Genomic DNA, 23,838 nt, shown 5'->3' on the forward strand with positions numbered 1-23,838 from the left:
GGAGCTGGTAGGCTCCAAACACAAAAGATAAAGAAGTAGGAAGACTCATTGCTTGCCATGACGGATTTATGCTATGCATAGGTGTTGAAATATTGCACTCTGCCCGATAAAAATGTGCCAGTATTCTACGTTAATCAAAAAATGTGAGTGATAAAATATTTTTAAAAAGGAGAAAAAACAACAAACTTGAAATTACTTTTTTCATTTCCTGGACTCCATATTAATTCTCAATGGGACATTATCTAGAAAGAGAAATATTAATAGTCAGAAAACATACAGAGAGTGGAGAAATCCACCCCAAAGACAGTCTCTCTGGGTGGAGTTGGGAAGGTGACCAAGCCCAGCCAACCCCTCTAAAATGACTTGCAGAGCACCTGTGCCCATCACGAGCAGAGCCAGCGTTGTGGTGCAGCATGTCAAGCTGCTACGTGCGACAGTGGCATCCCCTATCAGAGTACTGGTTCTAGTCCCGGCTGCTCGGCTTCCAGTCCGGCTCCCTGCTTAGCAGTGCTCCTGGAAAGGCAGTGGATGATGGCCCAAGTACTTGGCTCCCTGTCACCCACATGGAGACCAGAATGGAATTCCAAGCCCCTGGCTTTAGCCTAGCCCAGCCCCAGCCATTGTGGCCATTTGGGGAGTGAACCAGTGTATGGAAGATCTCTCTGTTTATCCCTCTCTTTGTGTCACTCTACCTTTTAAATAAATAAAATAAATCTCAAACCCACACACACGACTACTTCAACTCATTTTATGGAGACCTGGGATAGACCAAGGTGTCCTACAAAGGCAATGCTGCACCTAAAGCAGGCCTCCTCCCAGGCCGGTGGTCTGACTGCCCAGGCCAGCCAGAGTGGACACACCACAGGTCACAGGCCCATGGTCAGCCCGAGCGCCATTCCTCTGACTCGGGGACAGCAGCTGCTCTCGGTTTCTGAGAGTCCTTTATGGAATCCTTGTTGACTGTTCCCTTCCCAGAATTTCCTAGTCCTGGGAAATTATTTTCTGTTATTTTCCCATCTTCTCAGGTGTCCCCTCTGTGTTGGAAAAAGCCACGACAGACAGAAACTCAGTGTGTAAGCAGATACTGTGACGCTAGCACGGCTGCACGGTAATCCCGTCTGCCCCTCAGGTCAGGGCCTGCAGTCAAGGCACCACGACCCTCTACTCACCCTTAGTAAATGCCTCAGTTTCCCTCTCCATCAAAGTGTGCCACACAGAAGTATACTTAAAACACTGTGAGAGGCCGACGCTGTGGCGCAGTGGGTAAAGCTGTTGCCTGCAGTGCTGGCATCCCATATGGGCACTGGTTTGAGTCCCGGCTGCTCCACTTCTGATCCAGCTCTCTGCTATGGCCTGAAAAAGCAGTAGAAGATGGCCCAAGTCCTTGGGCCCTTGCACCCATGTGGGAGACCTGGAAGAAGCTCCTGGCTCCTGGCTTCGGATCAGTCCAGCTCCGGCCGTTGCGACCATCTGGGGAATGAACCAGCAGATGGAAGACTCTCTCTCTCTCTCTCTCTTTCTCTCTCCCTCCCTCCCTCCCTCTCTCTTTATAACTCTGCCTTTCAAACAAATAAATAAATCTAAAAAAAAAAAAAGCCACTGTGAGGGAGGCTGGCAATGGATTAAGCTGCCACCTGCAATGCTGCCATCTCATATGGGTCTGGTTCAAGTCCTGGCAGCTCTACTTCTGATGCAGCTCCCTGCTAATGATCCTAGGAAAGCAACAGAAAATGACCCAAGTGTTTGGGCTCCTGTCATCCATGTGGGAGACCCAGATGGAGTTCCAGGCTCCTGGCTTCAACTGGCCCAGCCCTGGGCCATTGCAGCCATTTGAGGAGTGAACCAGCGGATGGAGGATCAATCTCATTGTCGCTCTCACTCTCTGTAACTCTGCCTTTCAAACAAATGCATAAATCTTTTAAAAAGGGTTGGGGGGGGGGGCCAGGAATGTTCCTGGAAAGCCCTTGTGACAAGCAGGCAAGTTTGATGAGGGCACCTCGTGTCGAGGACTGGAAAAGCCTATTAGCTCTTGGAGCGGCTGCGACGTGACCATCTCCCATGGACCTCCCTTAACCTTGCTGCCTGTCCCCCAGCTCCTCGCAGGCCCAGCAGCTCTCCTTCCTGCACCACGGCCTCCTGAGCAACCTCTACCTGCACAGGACCAGCTGCCCGGTGCCCCTTCTGCAGTGGCTGTTCCAGGTGAGGACCAGACCAGCCGCTAGGTGGCGGGAGTGCAGCAGCCTCCTAGCTGGGGCCAGCCTGCAGGCGGGAGGAGCTGGGCTGGGCATTAACCTTGTCCTGCCAAGTCTGGGGCTGAGGGCAGAGGAGGGAGGAAAGCTGATGGGGAGTTAATCCTCACGGGGACCCAGGTGTGGCCTCAGCCTCTGCCTCCCACTCGGTGTGCACCTCTCCGGGTGTTGCCTGTGCCACCCAGAAGCCTAGCTTAGCTTTCCGGAGGGGCCTGGCGCTCCCAGTGGACTTGAAGTCCAACCCCTCAGTGTGTGGATCCATGCTTCCCCAACGAGGGCTCCTGTTGTGTCAAAAATCTCTTCCCCGGCCACCAAGGTCCCCTAGCTGATAGGCAGCCCCCTGGGGCAGGGGGGTGCCCACAGATTTAAAGCCGAGGGTGCTGGTGGGTCGGAGGGCTTGCTTCCTGTCTGCTGTTAGTCGGCCAGAGAAACCTGCAGCTGCGGTCTCTTCCCTCCTGGTTGTCTTTGGAACATTTTGCCTTGGGGGAACATCCACCCTGCCTGGGGCTTGCAACTTTTGGAGAGACAGAGACAGTAAAAACCCAGCAGGGACGGGCCCAGGAACCAACTGCTACAATCTGAATGCCTGGCATGAGGATGCCTGCCTGGCCTGGGCCCCCTCCCAGGGCCCCTGGGGATGGGCTGGTCACAAGTTCCAGCTCGTCCTGTTGCTGCCAGTTGGAGCCTGGACCCCAGCTGTAAATCACAGCCACTGTGCAGGGCGGGTTCAAGGAAGTCCTCCCCCTCGGCAGGCTGGCCACACTCCAGGCAGAGCCCTCCAGCTCCTTCTGCTTCCCCCCACCCCCAGCCCCCAGCCCTGGGGCCGCCTTCGTGCGCTGGTCTGCTGCAGAGGAGAAAGACCCCAGGCTCCTGGGGCCCTGGTGTGGCCCTTGCTCTCGTGTCCCTCTCCCCCCACGGCCTGGTGGGAGTGGATGGGGAGGAACAGGGAACAGTGTGTCCATTATTCTCAGCCCAGCCAGGACAGCTTCTCTCTGCTCCTTGCACAGCAGATGACGAAGCACACAATTAGGCATTGGGAGACACAAAGAGCCCAACTGAGAGGGCGCCCACAGAGGGGCCTTGTGTGACCCTGACACGGCGTGGAGTGCCCTTCCTCTTGGGGGGATCAGTCTCCATGAGGTCCTGGGACCCCAGAGCCTCCCCCAAGACAAGGTCAAGCTTGGTCACCTGTGGGTGTGTTCCTTAGCATCTGCCCTGTGCTCCGATGGCCCCATGTGCAAGTGAAGTGCGTAACCCTTGCAGACCGCCCTGGCCACTGCTCGGCCCAGGGCCTGGCATTGTCAGCGGGTGGAGGCCCCGGTTCACGCTCCATCCCCCACCACGGCGGAAGCCAGGTTGGCAAGAGGGGTGCCCTTGGCTTTGGGAGACCTCTGGGCAGTATGCTCCGCGCACTTCAGAAGCTTATATAGTTAGTGAGGACTCTGGCTGCAAGAGGTAGAAATCCAAGAAGGGCCCCCCTGCAGCCTCCTGGGGAGGAGAGCAAGAACGGTCCTGGGGATCCCAGGACAGGGATGTGGGTGGCTCTCGGGTGGAGCTGGAACCAGGATGGGGAAGCATCAGGAAGCTGGACCAGCCTCCGCTTCTCTCTCCTCCCCAGGGGGCTCCCTGGCCAAGCAAGACCAGGCTGTGTCCACAAATCTGAGTCCCCAGGAAGGACAATATAGTTTTCCTGAGAGGATTAAATGGTCCCCTGGTCCAGTCAAGGCAGCTGGGTGAGCGGGGCTGCAGGAGCCTACACGGACACCTGGGGTCCATCCTGGGAGCTGGGGGTGGTGAGTCAGAGCTCTCCAGCTCTGCTCAGTCCACTGCGTTCTTGGAGAGGCCATGCTGAGTTCCCCTGGGGTCTTGGTCCTGCTGCCCCCGCCCCCCAGAGGCTTCAGCCGATGTTCTCTCGGGGAACAGGCTTCAGCCACAGTGCTCTTGACTTCCGTGGGCTTGTCCACCTCGTGTGGACCTTCCAGGTGAGCCTCACCAGGGAGGATGGGCACGAGCAGGTAGCGTATATCCTCAGTGAGTTTCTAGAGAGTCGAGTGTTCAGCTGTAGAAGTTACAAGAAGTCACAGAGGAATGGACCCCGAGGCAGTGGCTTCCCTGCGAGTGCCCCAGCTGTGACGGGGAGGGCAGTAGATCCAGCAGAGGGAGGGGCTGTGCAGCAGGAGGGGTCCCCGACAGTCCTGAGGGGCTCTGCAATCCGGTGACCCTTTCGGGTAGCCTGAGTTGAAGTGAGGGCTCCAGGCCCTCAGACCCCAGCATCAGCCTGTCACCAGACACAGGCTGCACTTGGAGAGGTCATACTCTCGGGCCAGGTCCAGGAGTGGCATTCAGCCCTCGGGCACTCCAGAGCCACTGTGTCTGAAAGGGGGAGTTCCCTACAGCACCCACCACAGCTGTGAGCTCTCAGGAACCCCGCCCCGAGGCCTGGCCCCGACTGTGTGTCCCCAGTCAAGGTGGCACTGTGGGTGGGTGCTGGGTACTTGTTTGTGCCCACATCCCCGGCGCAGGACACACTGACTCCAGGAGCATTCAAATAAGGATCCCTGTTGTCTGGAGTTGTTTGAGGTTGTGGATCTGCACTCAGGACCAGGATTTTCCACGCCAGTGGTCTCAGATGACTGTGAAAGTAAAGCACTGACCCGGAAACAATTCGAGGATCCCAGAGCGGGGCCAACCTGGTCCTGCCCAGCTGACTGCGGTTGGTCAGTGCTTGCAAGCTCCTTCTCTCCTCTACGCTGGCCCCCGCCCTGCAGGGACATGGAGGTGACCGCAAGGAGTGAAAAGCCAGAAGGCCCCAGACCCTCCCAGAGGGAGGTGGACAGAGAAGGGAGTTTCAAGTCCCACAGACCTGGCTTTCACTCCTGGGTTAGCAACTAACGGGCTGCGTGACCCGAGGGGAGTTGCTCGACCCCCAAGCATGGTTTCCTCATCTGGACGATGACAGCAGTGACCACATCCTCCTCCCACGTGGCCTAGTGAGGATGAAATGGGATTTATTTAATGCGGGGTAGTGGAAAGGCATTGCCTTTGTGCCTTAGAAATGACCCTGCTCACCTGTTTTGTTTTTGTTTTTGTTTTTGTTTTTCTCCTAGCTTCTGACATGGCCTCCAGAAACGTCTTCGAGAGCCTTTGATCTCCTCTGGGACCTGAGTGTGGATGGGCTTTTCCGTCAGTCTGGTCAGTACCTGGTGCAGGGTGGAAGACTGGCGCCCTTGGCCCCGTACAGCACACGGCTGTCAGTGCCCCAGAGCCCAGCACAGAGGGAGGGGCTGGTGGCGACATCAGAGCCATCTTCGGCCCTGGCTCCAGCATTAGTAAAAAACTGAGCTGGCAGGCTCATTGGCACCTTGGTCCGGCCTCAGATCCTGGTCTCCGAGGCCAAGTCCAGGCTGACCTCACAGTCTCCTGGGATTCCAGAGCAGTCTAAAAATTTGGGTTCACACTGGGGTAGTCTCTGGTTCGAGGGGGACAGAGCATGCCTGGGAGGGTTCCAGGAACACATCCACAGAATCAGACCAGCTGCCAGGGTTGGCGGCACCGACGGGAAGCACCTGAAGCTCACCGCCCTCCCCACCACTGGCAGCCTCCCTCGGCTACTCGAGCAGCAGTGGTCCAGGCTGAAATGGGAGCCTCCAGTCTGTCCCTTGGCCCTGTCGTCTGGGGGGAACATGTTTAATTCATCTTTACTCCTTAAGATGTCAGAGTTCCAGGGAGCCATTAATTTTCCTCTTAGCGACTGCACCCTTCCCAGGCTGTCATCACTTGGCACCTAAACTTAGACACTTTGGCACCAAAAAATATCAAGTAACCATCTGAAAGTTGCTGGCGGTCCAGGGTGAAAGGGATTCCTGGGTGCCCAGGCCCCGCCTGTACCGAAGCTGTAGTCTACCTCTCTCTCCCTCTCTCCCTCCTTCCCTCCCTCCCTCCAGGGCACAAGACCACAGGACTCTGAAGGCTACGGGCATAGTTGCAGGGTGCACTGTGCACCCCAGCCCTGTGAGCTTCAAGAGCTGGCTGAGCTGGGGGCTATCTGTCAAACTGGAGGATTCCAGACTCCCCCAGCCAGTCCCCCTGTGGGCCCCTCACGCCGAGCTGCTGAATATAGCGCCAGTCCCAGCATCCTCTCCCTTTGCATAACCTCTGCCCCTGCAGCCTGGGCCGCCCTCTGGAGCCCCCGGGGCCTTCTCTGCGGCGTGCCTGCCCTTTTGGGGAACAGAGGCCTCCCTTGTGCTGCCCCTCTCCTCTGTGCAGTGGTATGTGTCTCCCCCGCAGGCGCCCAGGGGACAGCCCACTCTCCTTTGCTGCTTGCCACGTTGTTGTCCCTCCTTTCCCTTCCATGGGACGTGGCACTCCTGGTCAGTTCGGGTCTGGTTCCCCTCACTCCAGGTGTTTGCCGTGGGCATGACCTGAGAGGCCAGCCTGCATTCTGTTTGCCTGCCCAGGGGAATAGAACCTGTCCTAGACAAGTCCATGCCAAGGTCAGGATCTGGACTGATGGGGGAAACAGCAGAGGCCGGGGGCACAGAAGGACAGGGGCTTGCGCGGACATTTACATACAGAGCGGCGTTATTCCCAGGAGGTGAGAGGTGGGAGGAGCCCAGCTGTCTAGATGAATGTCATGTTCATGTACGGTGGGACCTCGTTCACCTTAAACATGAGAAAATTCCGACAGGTGCCACAGCACGGGTGAAGCTTGAGGACATCTTGCTAAGTGGAAGAAGCAAAAGGGCAAATACTGTGTGAGCCACTTCAGTGGGGTCCACGGTGTAGTCAGCTTCAGAGATAAAAACAGTGGTTGTCAGGGGCCGAGTGGGGACTTGGGGTCAAATAGGTGTAGAGTAGTTTAGAATGATGAACACGTTTTTAATATATTCTTTTTAACTTGAGAGGTGGAAGAGAAGAGAGAGAGAGAGAAAGAGCGCTCCCATCCACTGGTTCACTCCCCAGGTGTCCCTCAATGTAGGGACCCGCCTGCTTGAGCCACCACTGCTGCTTCCCAGGGTCTGCAGAGCAGGGAGCTGGAGTCAGGAGCCAGAGCTGGGAACTGAGCCCAGAGTCCGTATGGGAAGCAGGCATTTCCCCAGCATCCTAACTGCCAGGCTCAAGCCTGTCCCTGATGAGAAAGTTCTAGAGATGGCCGGGGTGATGGCTGCACAATATTATGAATGTACCTAACACCACTGATTCACACACTTCACAGTGGTTAAGATGGTACATCTTTCATCTATTTTACCACAACTGAAAAAAATAAATAAAAAAGGGGGCTTGGTCAAGAACAAAGCAGCCAGGTGCCAGGAGAGAATCTACCGAAAGCTGGAACTAAAACTCAGTCGCTGGGGCAGGTGTTTGGCACAGTGGTTAAACTCACCTCTTGGGATGCCCACATCCCGTATCAGATGCCCGGGTTCAAGTCCTGGCTGCACTTCCGATCCTGCCTTCCTGTTTCCTGGGAGACAGCAGTCGTGGCTTAAGTTCCTGGGTCTCTGCCACCACATGAGAGACCTGGATTGAGTTTCAGGCTCCTGGCTTCATCTTGGCCTAGTGTGCTCGCTCGCTCTCTCTCTCTCTCTCTCCCCGCCCCCCTCCACCTTTCAAATAAAGTAAAAATAGATAAATCAAACTGTTAGAAAAAGGTCTTTACAGAAAAGTTTAAAGGGGCTGGCATTGTGGCATAATGGGTTAAGCCTCATGGACTTACTCCTCCAAGGTAGAATTCAAGAGACTTGCTTTTCCAGCCTTCTTTCAAATACTGGAATTTTTAGTTTTCAAATTCCCATCTAGTTCTTTTTTTCTTTCCATAGTTTCCACTTCTTTACTGAGATTTCCTTTGTGCTCGAGCAGCATGGGCATACAGTCAGCCCTCCATACCCGTGGGTTCAGCATCCACAGATTCCATCAACTGTGGATTAAAATACTCAGAGAGGGGCTGGCGCTCTGGCATACAAGTCAAGCCACCTCCTGCAGTGCCAGCATCCCTTGTGGGTGCCAGTTCAAGTCCTGGCTGCTCCACTTCCAATTCAGCTCTGCTAATGTGCCTGGGAAAGCAGCAGAGGATGCCCAAGTCCCTGGGCCCCTGCACCCATTTGGGAGCCCCGGATGAAGCTCCTGGCTCTGGCTTGACCCAGCCCTGGCAGTTGTGGCCATTTGGGGAGTAACCCAGAGGATGGAAGATCTCTCTGTAGGTCTCTTCTCTCTCTCTCTCTCTCTCTCTCTAACTCTGCCTTTCAAATAAATAAAGTAAATCTTTAAAAAAGAGTACTCAGAGAAACACTTGCATCTGTACTGATAATGTTCAGAATTTTGGAGGCCGTTATTCCCTAAGCAAAACAGCAACCATTTATGTAGTATTTACACTGTATTGGGTGTTACAAGTGCCCTAGAGATGAATGATGGGGAGATGCTTATAGGTTATGTACAAATACTATTTTTTAAATTTTATTTATTTTATTTTTTAAATATTTATTTACTTGAGAAACAGAGTTATAGAGAGAGAGAGGTCTTCCATCCGCTGGTTCACTCCCCAGATGGTCTCAACAGCCAGAGCTGAGCTGAGCCAATCTGAAGCCAGGAGCCAGGAGCTTCTTCTACATGGGTGTAGAGGCCCAAGCACTTGAACTATCTTCTGCTGCTTTCCCAGGCCATAGCACAGAGCTGGATCAGAAGAGGAGTAGCCAGGACTCGAACTGGTGCCCATAAGGGATGCCAGTGCCACAGGAAGATGCTTAACCTACTACACCACAGTGCCAGCCCCTGCTTATACCAGGAGTGTGAGCACCCTCTGACCTTGCTATGAAGGGCCTCAGATATCATGGAACGACTGTGTTTTCCTTTGTGACAATGAGCACAGTCACAATAGCTACTTTAAAACCCTTGCCTGTAATTCTAGCATGAGTCATCTAATTCATTATGTGGACAGTTCAGTATGAAAGCCAACATTTATTTAAAATGGGTAAAGAAATCATACCAAATGCTGGACCTCGGGCTGTTCTCGTCCCTTTATCCTGGATCTCTTTAGAACGTGTTCCAGAAATGCTCATGTAGAAACGCTTGCTGATGGCAACCTGGCTTCCCCTCCCACCCGGGGCCCATGCAGTGGGGTAGCCATGGAGCCTGAGCCCAGTTACCTTTATGATAAACTGGATTCTGGCTAGAATACACCTGTTTCCTGCTGAAATAGCCAGAGCCCATCTCTGTTGTCTGTGGCTTAGGGCTCTGAGCACTCCAAAAGCTGCTCTTAGACCTGTCTCTACAATGGTGAATGAGTAAAATGGTTCTTCCACTGGAGAGGACCCACTTTCTCCGAGCAGACAGTAGAACAAGCCAGGGTTCCTTCTCCAAATGCCCACAATGGCCAGAGGTGGGCCAATCTGAATGCAGGAGCCAGGAACTCCATCCAGGTCTCCCATGTGGGTGGCAGGAACCCTATTGCTTGATTAGAAGGAAGCTGGATTCAGGGAAGAATTGGGGGGGGGGGGCGTGGCTTTTGGCGGTAGCAGCTGAAATGCGGATATTTATATGGAGTCTCCTCTTGGTAACTAATTCAGGGAAGACAACTACAGAACGCCCATGTAAACCCATCTGCAGCTGCATTTGCTGAGAGCCCACTGGTTCTCAGCCTTGCAGGTAGGACTTGGGCGTGCAGAGGTGCAAGGGCAGCAGGGAGCAGTGGCAGCAAAGACAAGGAGATGGCAGGAGCAGGGCCTCCTGAAAGGGCCACAGTAAGGGATGAGACCAAAAGTGTGGGCCAGGGCTGGAGGACGGGGGTGTCATTTCAGACACGGTGAAGCTTCAGCAGTGGTGGGCAAGGCCAGGATGAAATTTGTGTTGTCTGAAGCTGTAAGTCACCTTCTACACAATCCATCTTTCTAAGGCAGAAGAGTTTAGTTTTTAGTACGTTCACAGTTGTGTCACCACTGTATACCTTCAGAACATTTTCACCTCCCCAGAATGAAACCTCATACCCAGTCCCTCCCCCCACCCCCAGCCCTCCGTCGGCCACTGGCAATCCTCAATCGACCATCTGTCTCTGTGGATTTGCCTATTTCGCACATTCCATGTAAATGTCCATTTATCTGACCATTTATACGGTATGGAACCTTTTGTATCTGGTTTCTTTTTCTTTTTAATAGTATTTACTTGAGAGGCAGAAAGAAAAAGATAGAGTTCCTATCTGCTGGTTCACTCTCCAAATGCCCACAATGGCTAGAGCTGGGCCAGAGTGAAGCCAGGAACTCAATTCAGGCCTCCCATGTGGGTGGCAGGAACCCTATTGCTTGGGCCATCATGGCTGTCTGCCGGGACCTGCTTTAGCAGGAAGCTGAAGTCAGGAGCCAGAGGTGGGTATCAAACCCAGGTACTGCAGTATGGGCGGCGGGCGTCTTAACCGCTAGGCTAACTACTCACCTCCCGGCTCCTTTTCTGAGCAGAATGGTCAAGGTTTACACACGGTTAGCACACACCAAGACTTTATTCCTTTTTTGTGGCCGAATACTATTCTGCTCTCCATATATACCACGTTTTATTTATCCACTTCTCAGTTGATGGACGCTTGGATAGTTTGCACTTTTTGGCTCTTCCCAATAACATTAGGAATACTGGCATACAAGTGTTTGTGTGGGGATATGCGTTCAGCCCTCTCAGCTACGGACTTAGGAACAGAATCACTGGACCACAGTGTAGCTCTTGTGTTTAGCTTTTTGAGGAACTGCCAAACTGTTTTCCAAAGTGATTGCATTGTTTTACTTTCCCATCAGCCGTGTAGGAGGGTTCCAGCTTTCCCCATCCTCACCAGCATCTGTCAGTGTCCACCCTTTTGGCAGCAGCCGTCCTAGTGGGTGTGAAGTGGTGTCAGTGGTATCTCGTTTTGCTTTGGGCTTGTAGTTCCCTAATGAGGAGGCGTATCCATCATCTTTGTGTGTGCTTGTTTAGCCATTTGTATATTTTCCTTAGGGAAACATCTACTCAAATGCTTTGTTCATTTTTTTTTTAATTGAGTTGTCTGGTTTTTGTGATTGTTGTTGTTGAGTTGCAAAATTTCTTTATATATTCTGGATTCTAGACCCTCTTAGCAGACAATGTGATTTGCAAATATTTTGTCTCATTCTGTGAGAGTCTCACTCTTTTGTTAGTGTCATCATTTGATGCATGAAAGTTTTTAATTTAGATGAAGTCAACTTTATTAATTTATTTTTCTTTCTTTTTTAAATATTTATTTATTTGAGAGGTAGAGTTACAGAGAGGGAGAAACAGGGAGAGAGATCGTCCATCCACTGGTTCACTCCCCAAATGGCTGCAATGGCCAGAGCTTTGCTGATCCACAGCCAGGAGCCAGGAGCTTCTTCCAGGTCTCCCACGTGGGTGCAGGGCCCCAAGCACTGGGGCCATCTTCTGTTTTCCCAGGCCATAGCAGAGAGCTGGATCAAAAGAGGAGCAGCCAGGACGCGAACCGGTGCCCATATGGGATGCTGGCACTGTAGCTGGAGTCTTAGCCCACTACACCACAGCACTAGCCCCAAATTTATTTTTCTTTTGTGACCTGTGTTTCTGGTGTCAAACTTAAACATATCATTCTCTAATACAAGGTCATGGAAGTTGTTTTTTAAAGACTATTTATTTGAAAGGCAGAGTGACAGAGAGGGAGAGACAGCAAGAAAGACGTCTTCCATCACTGCTTCACTCCCCAAATTGTTGCAATAGCCAGGGGCTGGGCCAGGCCAAAGCCAGGAGTCAGGAACTCCATTCTGGTTTCACATGAGGGTGGCAGGGACCCAAGCACTTAGGCCATTACCCTCTGCTTTCCCAGGTGCATTGGCAGGAAGCTGGATTGAAAGCAAAGTGCTAGGACTCAAACAGGTCCTCCCGTGTGGGATGCCAGTGTTGCAAGCAGCAGCTTAACCTGCTGTGCCATAGAGGTGGCCTCTGAAAGTTTTCACGTACGTTTTCTTCTGAAAGTTTTATAGTTATAGCTCCTATATTTATGTCTTTGATCTGTTTTGAGTTCATTCTTATATATGGTGTGAGATAGGGACCAGCTTCGTTCTTTTGCATATGGATGGATATCAATTATCTTGGCAACGTTTGTTGAAAAAGCTATTCTTTGGGCCGGAGCCGCGGCTCACTAGGCTAATCCTCCACCTAGCGGCGCCGGCACACCAGGTTCTAGTCCCGGTCGGGGCGCCGAATTCTGTCCCAGTTGCCCCTCTTCCAGGCCAGCTCTCTGCTGTGACCAGGGAATGCAGTGGAGGATAGCCCAAGTGCTTGGGCCCTGCACCCCATGGGAGACCAGGAGAAGCACCTGGCTCCTGGCTTTGGATCAGCGCGGTGCGCCGGCCACAGCAGCCATTGGAGGGTGAACCAACGGCAAAGGAAGACCTTTCTCCCTGTCTCTCTCTCTTTCACTGTCCACTCTGCCTGCCAAAAAAAAAAAAAAAAAGCTATTCTTTACCCCATTGAATTGTCTTAGCACTTTTGCTGAGAATCAGTTAATCGTAAATGTAAGGATTTATTTCTGAAACCTCAGTTTCATTCCATTGATTTATATACCTGGCCTTAATCCTTTTCTCAAATTCATGACTATAGCTTGTAGTAATATTCGAAATTTGGAACCCTTCAGCTATAGCTTTTTTTTTTAACATATTCTTTTTTTTTATATTTTTTTTTAAATTTTTTTTGACAGGCAGAGTGGACAGTGAGAGAGAGAGACAGAGAGAAAGGTCTTCCTTTGCCGTTGGTTCACCCTCCAATGACCGCTGCGGCTGGCGCGCTGCGGCCGTTGCACAGCGCTGATCTGATGGCAGGAGCCAGGTACTTATCCTGGTCTCCCATGGGGTGCAGGGCCCAAGTTCTGGGGCCATCTTCCACTGCACTCCCTGGCCACAGCAGAGAGCTGGTCTGGAATAGGGGCAACCGGGAAAGAATCCGGCGCCCCGACAGGGACTAGAACCCGGTGTGCCGGCGCCGCAAGGCGGAGGATTAGCCTAGTGAGCCGCGGCGCTGGCCAGCTATAGTATAGCCTTTTAAACCTGGTTTTGGCTATTCTGTTTCCCTCTAATTTCTTTATGAATTTTAGGATAAGCTTGTCAATTTCTGCAAAATAACAGTTGAGGCTTTAGTGGTGGTTGTGTTGAATTTGTAGATAACTTTGGGTATTGCCATCTGTCTCAGTCCATTTTGTCTGGTGTAATAGAATACCGCAAATCGGGTAACGTATAAGCAATAGATGTTTATTTGGTTCATAGTTCTAGAGGCTAGGACGTCTAAGATTGGGGGCCACATCCGGGGAGCCCCTTCTTGCTGCATCATACCTGGTGGAAGGCATCACATAATGAGAGGGAAAGCCCACGGGAAGGGAGGGAGGGGCTGGTGTTGCAGTGCGGCCCCGCCATTTGCCATGCCAGCATCCCAAATCAGAGCACTTGCTCAATTCCCAGCTACTGTACTTGCTTTATAGCTCCCTGCTAATGCTTCTGGGAAAGCGGCAGAAGATGGCCCACATACTGGGGCCCTGCCACCCAGTGGGAAACCTGGATGGAGTTCAGGTTCCTAACCGTGGCCACTGCAGCGGTTTGGGGAGTGAACCAATGGGTGGGAGAATCTCACTCATGCACCCTCTCTCACTCTGTGTCTCTCCCTCTCTCTCTCTTTCACTGCTTTTCAAATAAATAATAAAAAAATCAATCTTAAAAATAAGGGTGGAAAGGGAGTTGAACTCATCCTTTTATGAGGAACCCACTCCTACAATAACTAACTCACTGCCTTGGTGATGACATTAATCTATTCATGATGGCAAAGACCTTGTGACCCAGTCAACTGTTACAGGTTCCACTTCCCAACAGTGCTGCACTGGGTTTGTTAAGTTTTCAACATAAGAACTTTGAGAGGCACATTCAAACCCAAGTATCATCTTTTTTTTTAAAGATTTATTTTGGGGCCGGCGCCGTGGCTCAATAGGCTAATCCTCAACCTTGCGGCACCGGCACACCGGGTTCTAGTCCCGGTCGGGGCGCTGGATTCTGTCCCGGTTGCCCCTCTTCCAGGCCAGCTCTCTGCTGTGGCCAGGGAGTGCAGTGGAGGATGGCCCAAGTGCTTGGGCCCTGCACCCCATGGGAGACCAGGAGAAGCACCTGGCTCCTGCCATTGGATCAGCGCGGTGCGCTGGCAGCAGCGCTCCAGCCATGGCGGCATTTGGAGGGTGAACCAACGGAAAAAGGAAGACCTTTCTCTCTGTCTCTCTCTCACTGTCCACCCTGCCTGTCAAAAAAAAAAAAAAAGATTTATTTTGTTTATTTGAAATATAGAGTTACAGAGAGGGGCAGAGAAAGAGAGAGAGAGAGAAAGTCTTCCATCTGCTGATTCACTCCCCAGTTGGCTGCAACAGCCAGATTTACACAGATCCGAAGCCAGGAGCCAGGAACTTCTTCCAGGTATCCCATGTGGGTGCAGGGGCCCAAGGACTTGGGCCACCTTCTACTGCTTTCTCAGGCCTTAGCAGAGAGCTAGATCAGAAGAGGAGCAGCCAGGACTAGAACCAGCACCCATTTGGGATGCCGGCGCTTCAGGCCAAGGCTTTAACCCACTGTGCCACAGCATTGCCCCCCCCATCCAAGTATCATCTTAATAGCATTAAGTCTTCCCATCCATGAACATGGGATGTCTTTCCATTTATTTGGTGCTTTCATTTATTTCAACAATGTTGTAGTTTTCATTGGTACATGTATTACATTCCTTTGGTTAAATTTATGCCCAAGTATTTTATCTTTTTGATGCTATCATAAATGGAAGTGCTTTCCTTAATTTCCTTTTCAGACTGTTCATTGCTATTGTATAGAAATAGAATAGAGATTTTTTAATATTGACCTTGTATCCAACATCCTTGCTGGCCTCATTTATTAGGTCTCATAGTTTTATCCGTGTGTATAGTATAATTTGGCTTTGAAAGAGAACATATTCTTGTGCAACCTAATTGCTTGAAAGAAATGGCTTCATATTTCTTTAACAAACATGTTTTGCCTGAGCCAGTGAAGGACTGGCCATTAACCTGGCACCAGTTTTACTGAGTAGGAAGCAATGCCCTGAGAAAAGGAGCTCTACCAACAAGATTGAGACAATTCAGAAAAGGAACAAAACACGCGTAGGTTCTTTCCCATTAGCTCTGGAAACAATGTTGTTCCTTTTTTACCTTCCATTCCATTCTCTCTCTGCCTCTGTAATATTTGTGTAGGAGGAGGGGGATATAACAAAATAGAATGACCCTGCTCAGTGCATTCTTTGGATGTTTTGACAGTGGGCGAGAAGTTCAACTCTAAGCACAAATTATTTTCATTTTCCTAGGCAGGGTCTTTGGATGTTTTGTTCTTTCTCATTGGTCACCACGCTTCTCCTTTGTCTCTAGACACTGGGACACTGGGACTCACTGGGACCTGCCCCAGGTTTGCAGGTCTCTTTGTTTTCTATTATTGTTTTCTCTCATTCTCTCTTATTCCTCCCTCTTTTCTCCCCCGCCCCCATAACATTCAGGAAGCTGTTTAAGATGGCCAGTAATCTGACCACCGAGGTCACAACAGGTAACAATAGGTAACAACCCCTATTGTTACTTCATAAAATATTCCACCTGTGTATCAAGTTTGCAATTCACACACTAAAGAAGGGAACCAATGGGAATGAAACCCTTCCTTCCTTAAAGTGACTTCCACCTCCTAATTACTCTTTAGTAACAGGTTCTTGTGATTACTTCCAGGGACAAAATTAATGCACACTGCATGTTATCTACATATTTTTATGCTGATGTTTACACTGTATTTCTTCTGGCACAGTGGGATCCATCTGAAGTCACCTCCAGGGTACAGTGGCAAGGCCATAGCCTGAAACAGGCAGGTCAGGCCAGGTTCTGGCCTGGGTCTCCTGGGTCCTTGGAGATGGGCTAAGTCACTGGGGTGCAAAAAGAAAACATGAACACTTATATTTACGCTTTAGCTTATCCAACTTTATTTTTTGTTAAAAAATTTTTTTAAAAATATTTTTATTTATTTATTTATTAGACAGGTAGAGTAACAGACAATGAGAGGGAGAGACAGAGAGAAAAGCCCTCCATCCACTGGCCCACTCCCCAAACAGCCAGAGCTGGGCTGATCCAAAGCCAGGAGCCAGGAGCTTCTTCCATGTATCCCACATGGGTACAGGGACCCAAGCAATCGGGCCATCTTCTACTGCTTTCCCATGCCATAGCAGAGAGCTGGATAGGAATTGGAGCAGCCAGGACTTGAACCACTGCCCATATAGGATGCTGGCACTGCAGGTGGAGGATTAACCTACTGTGCCACAGTGCCAGCCCCAATATCCAACTTTAAAAACAGTTGATCTCTAACAATTTAAGTGTTGAACAGTTTAACATTAACACATTTACATCCTAGCTCATCCTTCTTTAAAAATACAGTACTTTTTATTGAGGTGTAATTGGCATGCATTAACCTATACATATTTAAAGTGTGCAATTTATACCCATAAAATTGTCACCATAATCAATCTAATAAACATTTTCATCACACCCCAAAATTTCCTTATGCTCTTTCATAATTGAGCTCTCCCTCCTCTCATATCATAGGAAACCACTGATCCACTTTTTAATCAGTATGCGTTAATGGGCATTTTGCATTTTCTAGAATTTTACATAAATGGAATCGGGCAGCAGGTACTCTTTCTCTCAGCGTAACTGTCTTGAAATGCGTCCATGCCGTTGCATGTGCTGGTAAGGCGATGCCTCTTGGTTGCTGAGTAGTATTCCCTCATGTGCAGGCCACGGTTTCCATGTTGATGGGTGTTTCTGCTGTTTTCAGTTGGGGGCGCTGTTTAAGCTAAAGCTGCTCTTTGATTCTACAGATCCTTATGTGGGCGTCTGCTTTCCTTTCTCCTGGGTTAACATCGAGGAGTGGAATGACTGGATCAGACAGTAAATGTGTGCTTAGCAAGTTGCCAGACGTTCCGCAGGGGTTGCACCGTTTCCCGCTAGCAGTGTGTGGAGCATTCTCGTTGCTCCACACCCTCCCCAGCACCTGGCATGGTCAGTCCTTTTAATAGGTGTGTGATTTCAGATTGCGTTTCCCTGAAGACTGATGCTCTTTCGTGGTCATGGTTTCCCTTCTCTGGCTGTGTTGAGAAATATTCTCTCCTGTTCAATTTCCTGGAAGATTTTTTATAGAATTTGTATTAATTATTCCTTAAAATTGGTATTAATTCTTCCTTCTTTGTATTAATTCTTCCTTTGGTAAAATTGCCCAAAGAAGCCAGATAGTTTTGAGTTTTCTTTGTGGGAAGGTTTTTAACTATAAGTCTGATTTTAGTAGATACAAGCTTATTTATATTTCTTTTCTTTTTTTAAGAGTTATTTTATTTATTTGAAAGAGTTACAGAGAAAGGTAGAGACAGAGAAAGAGAGGTCTTCCATCCGTTGGTTCACTCCCAAATAGCTGCAACGGCCAGAGCTGCACCCATCTGAAGCCAGGAGCCGGGAGCTTCTTCCAGGTCTCCCACGTGGGTGCAGGGGCCCAAGCACTTGGGCCATCTTCCACTGCTATCCCAGGCCATCGCAGAGAGCTGGATCAGAAGAGGAGCAGCCGGGACTAGAACTGGCGCCCATATGGGATGCCAGCGCTTTAGACCAGGGTTTTATTTAAAAAGTAAGTATTTTTAAAAAGCAAGTATTTAAAAGCAAGTATCAATTTTGAAGCTGAATTCCTATTATCATCAAAGACCCCCAGGGAGCCGGGCCCAGGGGTCTCCTGGGTGGTCCTCCAAGTGTTTTCCCATTTGGGTCTGCACAACCTTCTCAGAACAGCAGCGCAGGAATTAAGAGTAGAGCTTTATTTCTATTGTTAAAGATTTATTTATTTGAAAGGTGGAGAGAGAAGGAGGGAGAGAGAGGGAGAGAGATGGGGGGTGCGGAGAGAGAATCTTCGGTCTGCTGGTTCACTCCCCCAAATAATCACAATGGCTGGAGCTTGGCCAGGCTGAGCCCAGGAACCCCATCCTGGTCCATCGCATGGGTGGCAGAGGCCCAAGTATTTGTACCATCTCCACTGCCTTTCTGGACACATTAGCAGGAGGCCAGATCATAAGCAGAGCAGCTAGAACTCAAACCAGCACTCCAGTATAGAATGCTGCCATAGCACGTGGCAGCCTACCCCACTGTGCCACAACCCCGGCCCCTGAGCTTATATATATTTACCTATTGTATTATTTAATTTAGATTATCTCTTTCTTCTTAAGTATTTTTAGTTTGTGTCTGTTTCATCTGTGTTGTCGAATTTATTGGCTTAGACTTTATACTATCCTCTTATTGTCTTTTTAATGTCTGCTGAGTCTGTGTTGATGAATCTTATTCTGGTATTGCTAATTTTTTTTATATCTTTCTGGTCAATCAGATTAGAAGTTTATCAAGTTTATCAAACATATTGATCTTTTCAAAGAGCCAGCTTTTGGTTTCATTGATTATGTCACCGACTCTTTTTTTTTTTTTTTTTTTTTTTTTAATTTTTGACAGGCAGAGTGGACAGAGAGAGAGAGACAGAGAGAAAGGTCTTCCTTTGCTGTTGGTTCACCCTCCAATGGCTGCCACGGCCGGCGCGCTGCGGCCGGCGCACCGCACTGATCCGATGGCAGCAGCCAGGTGCTTCTCCTGGTCTCCCATGGGGTGCAGGGCCCAAGCACTTGGGCCATCCTCCACTGCACACCCTGGCCACAGCAGAGAGCTGGCCTGGAAGAGGGGCAGCCGGGACAGAATCCGGCGCCCCAACTGGGACTAGAACCTGGTGTGCCGGCGCCGCAAGGCGGAGGATTAGCCTAGTGAGCCGCAGCGCCGGCTTCTGTTCACAGGGCAGCACACCCTTCACCTTAGTCCCCAGGCCTGGAGAGGTGGGCTAGAATCCAGGTGTGCCGCCCAGCTCTACTCTAATTCCTGCGCTGCTGTTCTGAGAAGGCTGTGCAGACCTAAATGGGCAGGAAAACACTTGGAGGACCACCCAGGAGACCCCTGGGCCTGGCTCCCTGGGGGCCCTCATTTGCACAGCCTCTTCACAGTCTCACATTGGAATTTGATGATAATAGGAATTCAGCTTCAAAATGATCCTTGCTTTTAAAATATGTTATTGTTGGATAGGATGATAAAATAATTTAATAGAAAATAAGAGTTGGTATTTCTGGAGAGCTTGACCTGTGCCTGGCATGGAGCCCAGGCTAGACCTATCTCATTTAATCGCACAACAACCCGGCAAGTAGCTACTGTTATTTTTACAGTTGACCCAGGGGCTGGCAAGTGTGAGGAATGCCCCCTGAGCGGCACACTGTTTTCATCATGCACTGGCTCCCAGTGGTCAGCCACCCGCCATCCAGCTCACCTGGTCTCATTCTCTCTGTGCTCTGCTCTTGCGCCCCCCCCTTTTTTTTAAGATTTATTTATTTGAAAGGCAGAGTGGCAGAGAAAAAGGTAAAGACAGAAATCTGCCATTTGTTGGTTCACTCCCCAAATAGTCACGATGGTCAGACCAAAACCAGGAGCTGGGAACTCCATCCAGGTCTCCCAGGTGGGTGCAAGTTGTCCAAGGACTTGGGCCATTTTCTCCTTTCCCAGGTGCATTAGCAGGGAGCTGGGTAGGAAGCAGGGCAGCCAGGACTTGACCTGGTGCTCTGATAGGGGATGCTCGCATCTCAGGCTGGGGTTTAACCTGGGGCACCACACCACCAGCCCCTCGCTGCCCTTCTGTTCTTCCCGTCTTTCCTCCTGCCACAGGGCCTTTGCATGTGCCACTCTCGGCCTGGGATGCTCTCCCCTACCCCAGCTGGGGTTTTGCCTTCTTAGCTCTGCCTTCTCCTCTGGATTACCCAGCTTCCCTGGCATAACTTCCTGTCACAGCTGACGTATGGTTTCTAATGGGCTGTGAGTCCCGGAGTGCAGGGACCATGTCTTTGCTTTGTTCTCAGCTTTAGCTTCCGTTGGCTTCCCGGCATCTGCGTGAGCCAGGCACACAGTAGGACCCAGGTGGTGACTCGTTGAATGAGTCGACAGGTCTCAGGAACGTGGAACACGTGCGCAGTACTGGCCGCAGAACGTCAGCGGCCCCCCGGGGCTGCTGCTCTGATTCTGTGCAGTCAGTCGGCTGTGGAGCTGCCTGTGTCTGCCCGGCTCTGATATCCGCCTGGACTCCCAAGGTCAGGGCGTGGGCTCCAGTGGCCCCGTGGGGACACGCACGCCTGCTTTGCCCAGCTCAGTTGGTACTTCCTTTGTTCCCTGACCCCATCAGTGGGGAGCCTGGAGTGCGGCTCTTCAGGTGCTGGGGAGCACAGGTGGCTTCGTGCCGCTAGTACCTGGCACCAGGGAAGTTTTTCTAGCCCCTGGTGATTCTCATGTGTGCTGGGGCTAAGAAGCTCCAGGCTTTGGGGACTGTGGCCAAGTCCTCAAACCTCTCAGAGGTGCAGAGAGCAGCCAGGCAGTCTCGGGGGCTTATCTTAGCTCTTTAACTCAATCCACCCTTAAAATGGGAGGGAAAATCAATCTAAGTGACTTGAACTTGGCAAGTACTTCTTAATATTTGACTTCTCAACCCCTGTCAGAGGGTGCCAGTGGCTCCCCCGGGACTCAGCGTCTGGCCATGACCGTCTTCAGCCATGGTTGAGCCTTCAAAGAGCTGATGCTTAGGCCCTGCCCTTGGAGATCAGCCCAAGGCACCCCGGGGGGAGTGGGCATCTTAAGTCCTCCCCAGGTGTTTCCACCAAGCAGCCAGGCCACAGGCAGTTGGCCTCAGGTGTAAGGCCATGAGATTTGGGGGTGAGAGTGAGCCCAGGCTGGCCTTGGGTTCCTGCCCACTCTCATCGTCTGCCCGGTGCGCCCGTCTGGAGCCAGGGTCACGGCTTTCCTTCCATCAGCGGTACCCAAACCAGGCTGCATATCAGAATCCCTTGGAAGTTCTTTTTAAATTCCAGGAGCCTGGGCTACACCCGAGAGTGATTAAAGCATGGTGCAGGGCGTGGACCCACGTAGCCTCCCCAAGTGATTCTGGCGTGCAGAGGAGTCAGCAAACCACGGGGTCAAGTTCTCGGCTGGGTCCCTGACACGGAGGAGGGCAGACACTGCTGTCCCTTCCACCGCTGGAGTCGGCTCTGCCCCCAAGGGAGACCTCTCCTGCTTCTGTTTTTGGTTTTAAGAGTGCTTCTCTTGTATTTTTTTAAAAAAAGATTTATTGACTTATTTATTTGAGAAGCAGAGTAACAGAGAGAGAGAGGGGAGGAGACAACAAAAGAAATCTTCCATCTGCTGGTTCACCCCACAAATGGCTGCAAAAGCCAAGTCTGGCCAGGCCAAAGCCAGAAGCCAGGAACTCCATCTGGATCTCCCTTGTGGGTGCAGGGGCCAAGCACTTGGGCCATCATCTGCTGCTGCTTTCCCAGGTACATCAGCAGGGAGCTGGGTGGGAAGCAAAGGAGTCCAGCACTCCCGTGTGGGCTGCTGGTGTGGCAAGTGGCAGCTTAACCCACTGTGCCACACCCTGGCCCTCTGTCCATGTCTTGTCACGGCGTGGCAGCTTGTTTGTCACTGCTGCGTGATATGACATGGATGTGCCATAGTTTATCTGTTCACCTATTGAAAGCCATCTCCGTTGCTCTCAGTTTTTGACAATTTGTGAATGAAGCTACTGCACACATCCCTGTGCAGCTTTTTGTATGGATGTCAGTTTTTGATTGGCTGGGGGTAGATACCAACAAGCACAATTGTTAGCGTGTGTTTAGCTTTGTAAGAAACTGCCAGACTTTCTTCCAGAGTGGCTGTAGCCCCAGCAATGAATGAATCCAGAATGAGAGAATTTGCTAGACTCTGCATTCAGACATGGTCATTACTGGGAAGCTTTTTGAGTCTAAATCCATCTCAAATTCTTACTTTTCAAACTTGGGATGGTGGCTTGCCACTACGTTCCTGAGTCACACTCAAACAGTTCTGCATTTTTTAAAAACAACTCAAGAGTACACAGGTGGAGAGAGTAGGGTAGGGAGGCAGCGTTGTGGCGTAGAAGGTTAAACCTCTGCCTGCAATGCTGGCATCTCATATGGACGTCGGTTCGAGTCCCGGATGCTCCACTTCCAATCCAGCTCCCTGGGATAGAGGGGGAAGATGGCCCAAATGCACCCAGCATCCTAGAGGTGCAGTCAGGTCTCTGCACCAGCTGTCGTCCGCCCACCTCTGGGCTTCTTTGTTGTTAGAGAGAAATACAGTTGTCGCTGAATGTAAGCCCAGGGAGGTTTCCTGTTTAATTGCCTTAGATTTTGGTCTTTTTTGTTGTATTTACAGCTGAACCTGATGCTAGCAGCTGTGAGAGGTCCTGTGGTGTAGCACAGTGTGACTGTTGTGCACACGGGGCCTTGGATGTTGGCTGGTGTTAGGTGACACCCGGCAGCGGTGTGAGTTACAGAGGGCAGGAGAGAGGAGAGGTGGCCTGGGGACGCTCTCTGTGAATTAGCAGGCCAGGGGCCTAGAGAGGTGGGGGAGGGGGTGGTGGTGCAGCCTGAGCTGCAAAGTTATGGTAAGGGTACAGTTGCTGGGGGGGGGGGCATGAAAGGGAGGGCCTTGGGCTCCGGTGAGCAGGGACTTAGAGGACAGTGAGGGCACTGCAGTGCTGATGGTGGGACACAGAGGAAGAAGAAGGTTCCAAAGGAGCCTGGATACAGGCCTTGCAATGGGCTGCTGGGGAGAGAGCCCAGGAAGAAGGAGAAGGCTGGAATTTATCAAGTCACCCGTCCCCGCCCCCGCCCTGGGGTGCACAGTTCTCTGCGGGGAGAGGCAGGGTCAGTGCGGGGAGACAGTCCAGCAGTGTCTTGTGCGTACCTTGTGGTTGGACTCACAAAGCGTGCACTCAAGTGTGGACTTGGTACAAGATTCTGTCTTCACTCAGTACAGGAGTCCTTTGATAATGACACTGCCTCCTCCCCAGACCAGCTGCTTCCCTTTGGCCTCCTTGCCCACCCCACCCCCTGCCCCAGACCCCACCCCTGGGCCTTGCACCTGCTGTGGCATCCTGAAGCAAGCCCTGGCCTCGGCTCTCTCTGAGCTTCCGCCTCCGCCTGCACCCTTGTCACCCATGTCACTTGCGTCCGCTCCATCGTCACCCTGACAGCTCTTCCTCCATGCTGCCGGGCTGCCTGGCACCGCTCCTTGTAGGCGTCCTTGTCACGTGCGCATCGTCTGGTTTCCCACCAAGCGCTCAGCTCCTCCCGAGCAGAGCTGTCTGGTTCGCTGCTGGGTCTCCAGCACTGTTGGAACAGCGTCTGGTGTTCAATTAACATTTGCCGAGCGAACGAGCATTTCAAACGACTATAGCTGGAGCTAATGGAGGACAGCTAGGGATATTGGAGCAGGTTTCAATGTAAGTGCAAAAGTGCAGAGGGGAGTTAAGTAATTAGAGCGGAGCAGGAAGGAAAGACAGCGCTCAGCGTCCCGGCCTCCCGCCAACACTCCGGTGAGGACGGGCTCAGTCTTACAGGGGAGCCTGCTTGCCGTTACCAACAACCCAGTCCCCTCCACTGAGGCTGGTGGTGC

At 51.3% G+C, this 23,838-nt stretch overlaps 1 protein-coding gene across 3 annotated transcripts in view; it reads left to right on the forward strand.

The window, feature by feature from the left end:
• FAM178B (family with sequence similarity 178 member B) overlaps window positions 1-23,838 on the forward strand; it is a 118,591-nt gene that overhangs the window by 41,145 nt on the left and 53,608 nt on the right. For all 3 annotated transcript variants that reach the window (XM_017339843.4, XM_017339829.4, XM_008253681.5), the window contains exons 7-8: window positions 2,094-2,199; window positions 5,357-5,441. In XM_017339843.4, coding sequence (XP_017195332.4) covers window positions 2,094-2,199; window positions 5,357-5,441 — 191 coding nt within the window. The remainder of the gene's footprint in view (window positions 1-2,093; window positions 2,200-5,356; window positions 5,442-23,838) is intronic.

The sequence above is a fragment of the Oryctolagus cuniculus genome, chromosome 2 (genome assembly GCF_051225735.1).
Source record: "Oryctolagus cuniculus isolate XC-2025 breed Fujian yellow rabbit chromosome 2, ASM5122573v1, whole genome shotgun sequence".
NCBI classification, from domain to species: Eukaryota; Metazoa; Chordata; class Mammalia; order Lagomorpha; family Leporidae; genus Oryctolagus; species Oryctolagus cuniculus.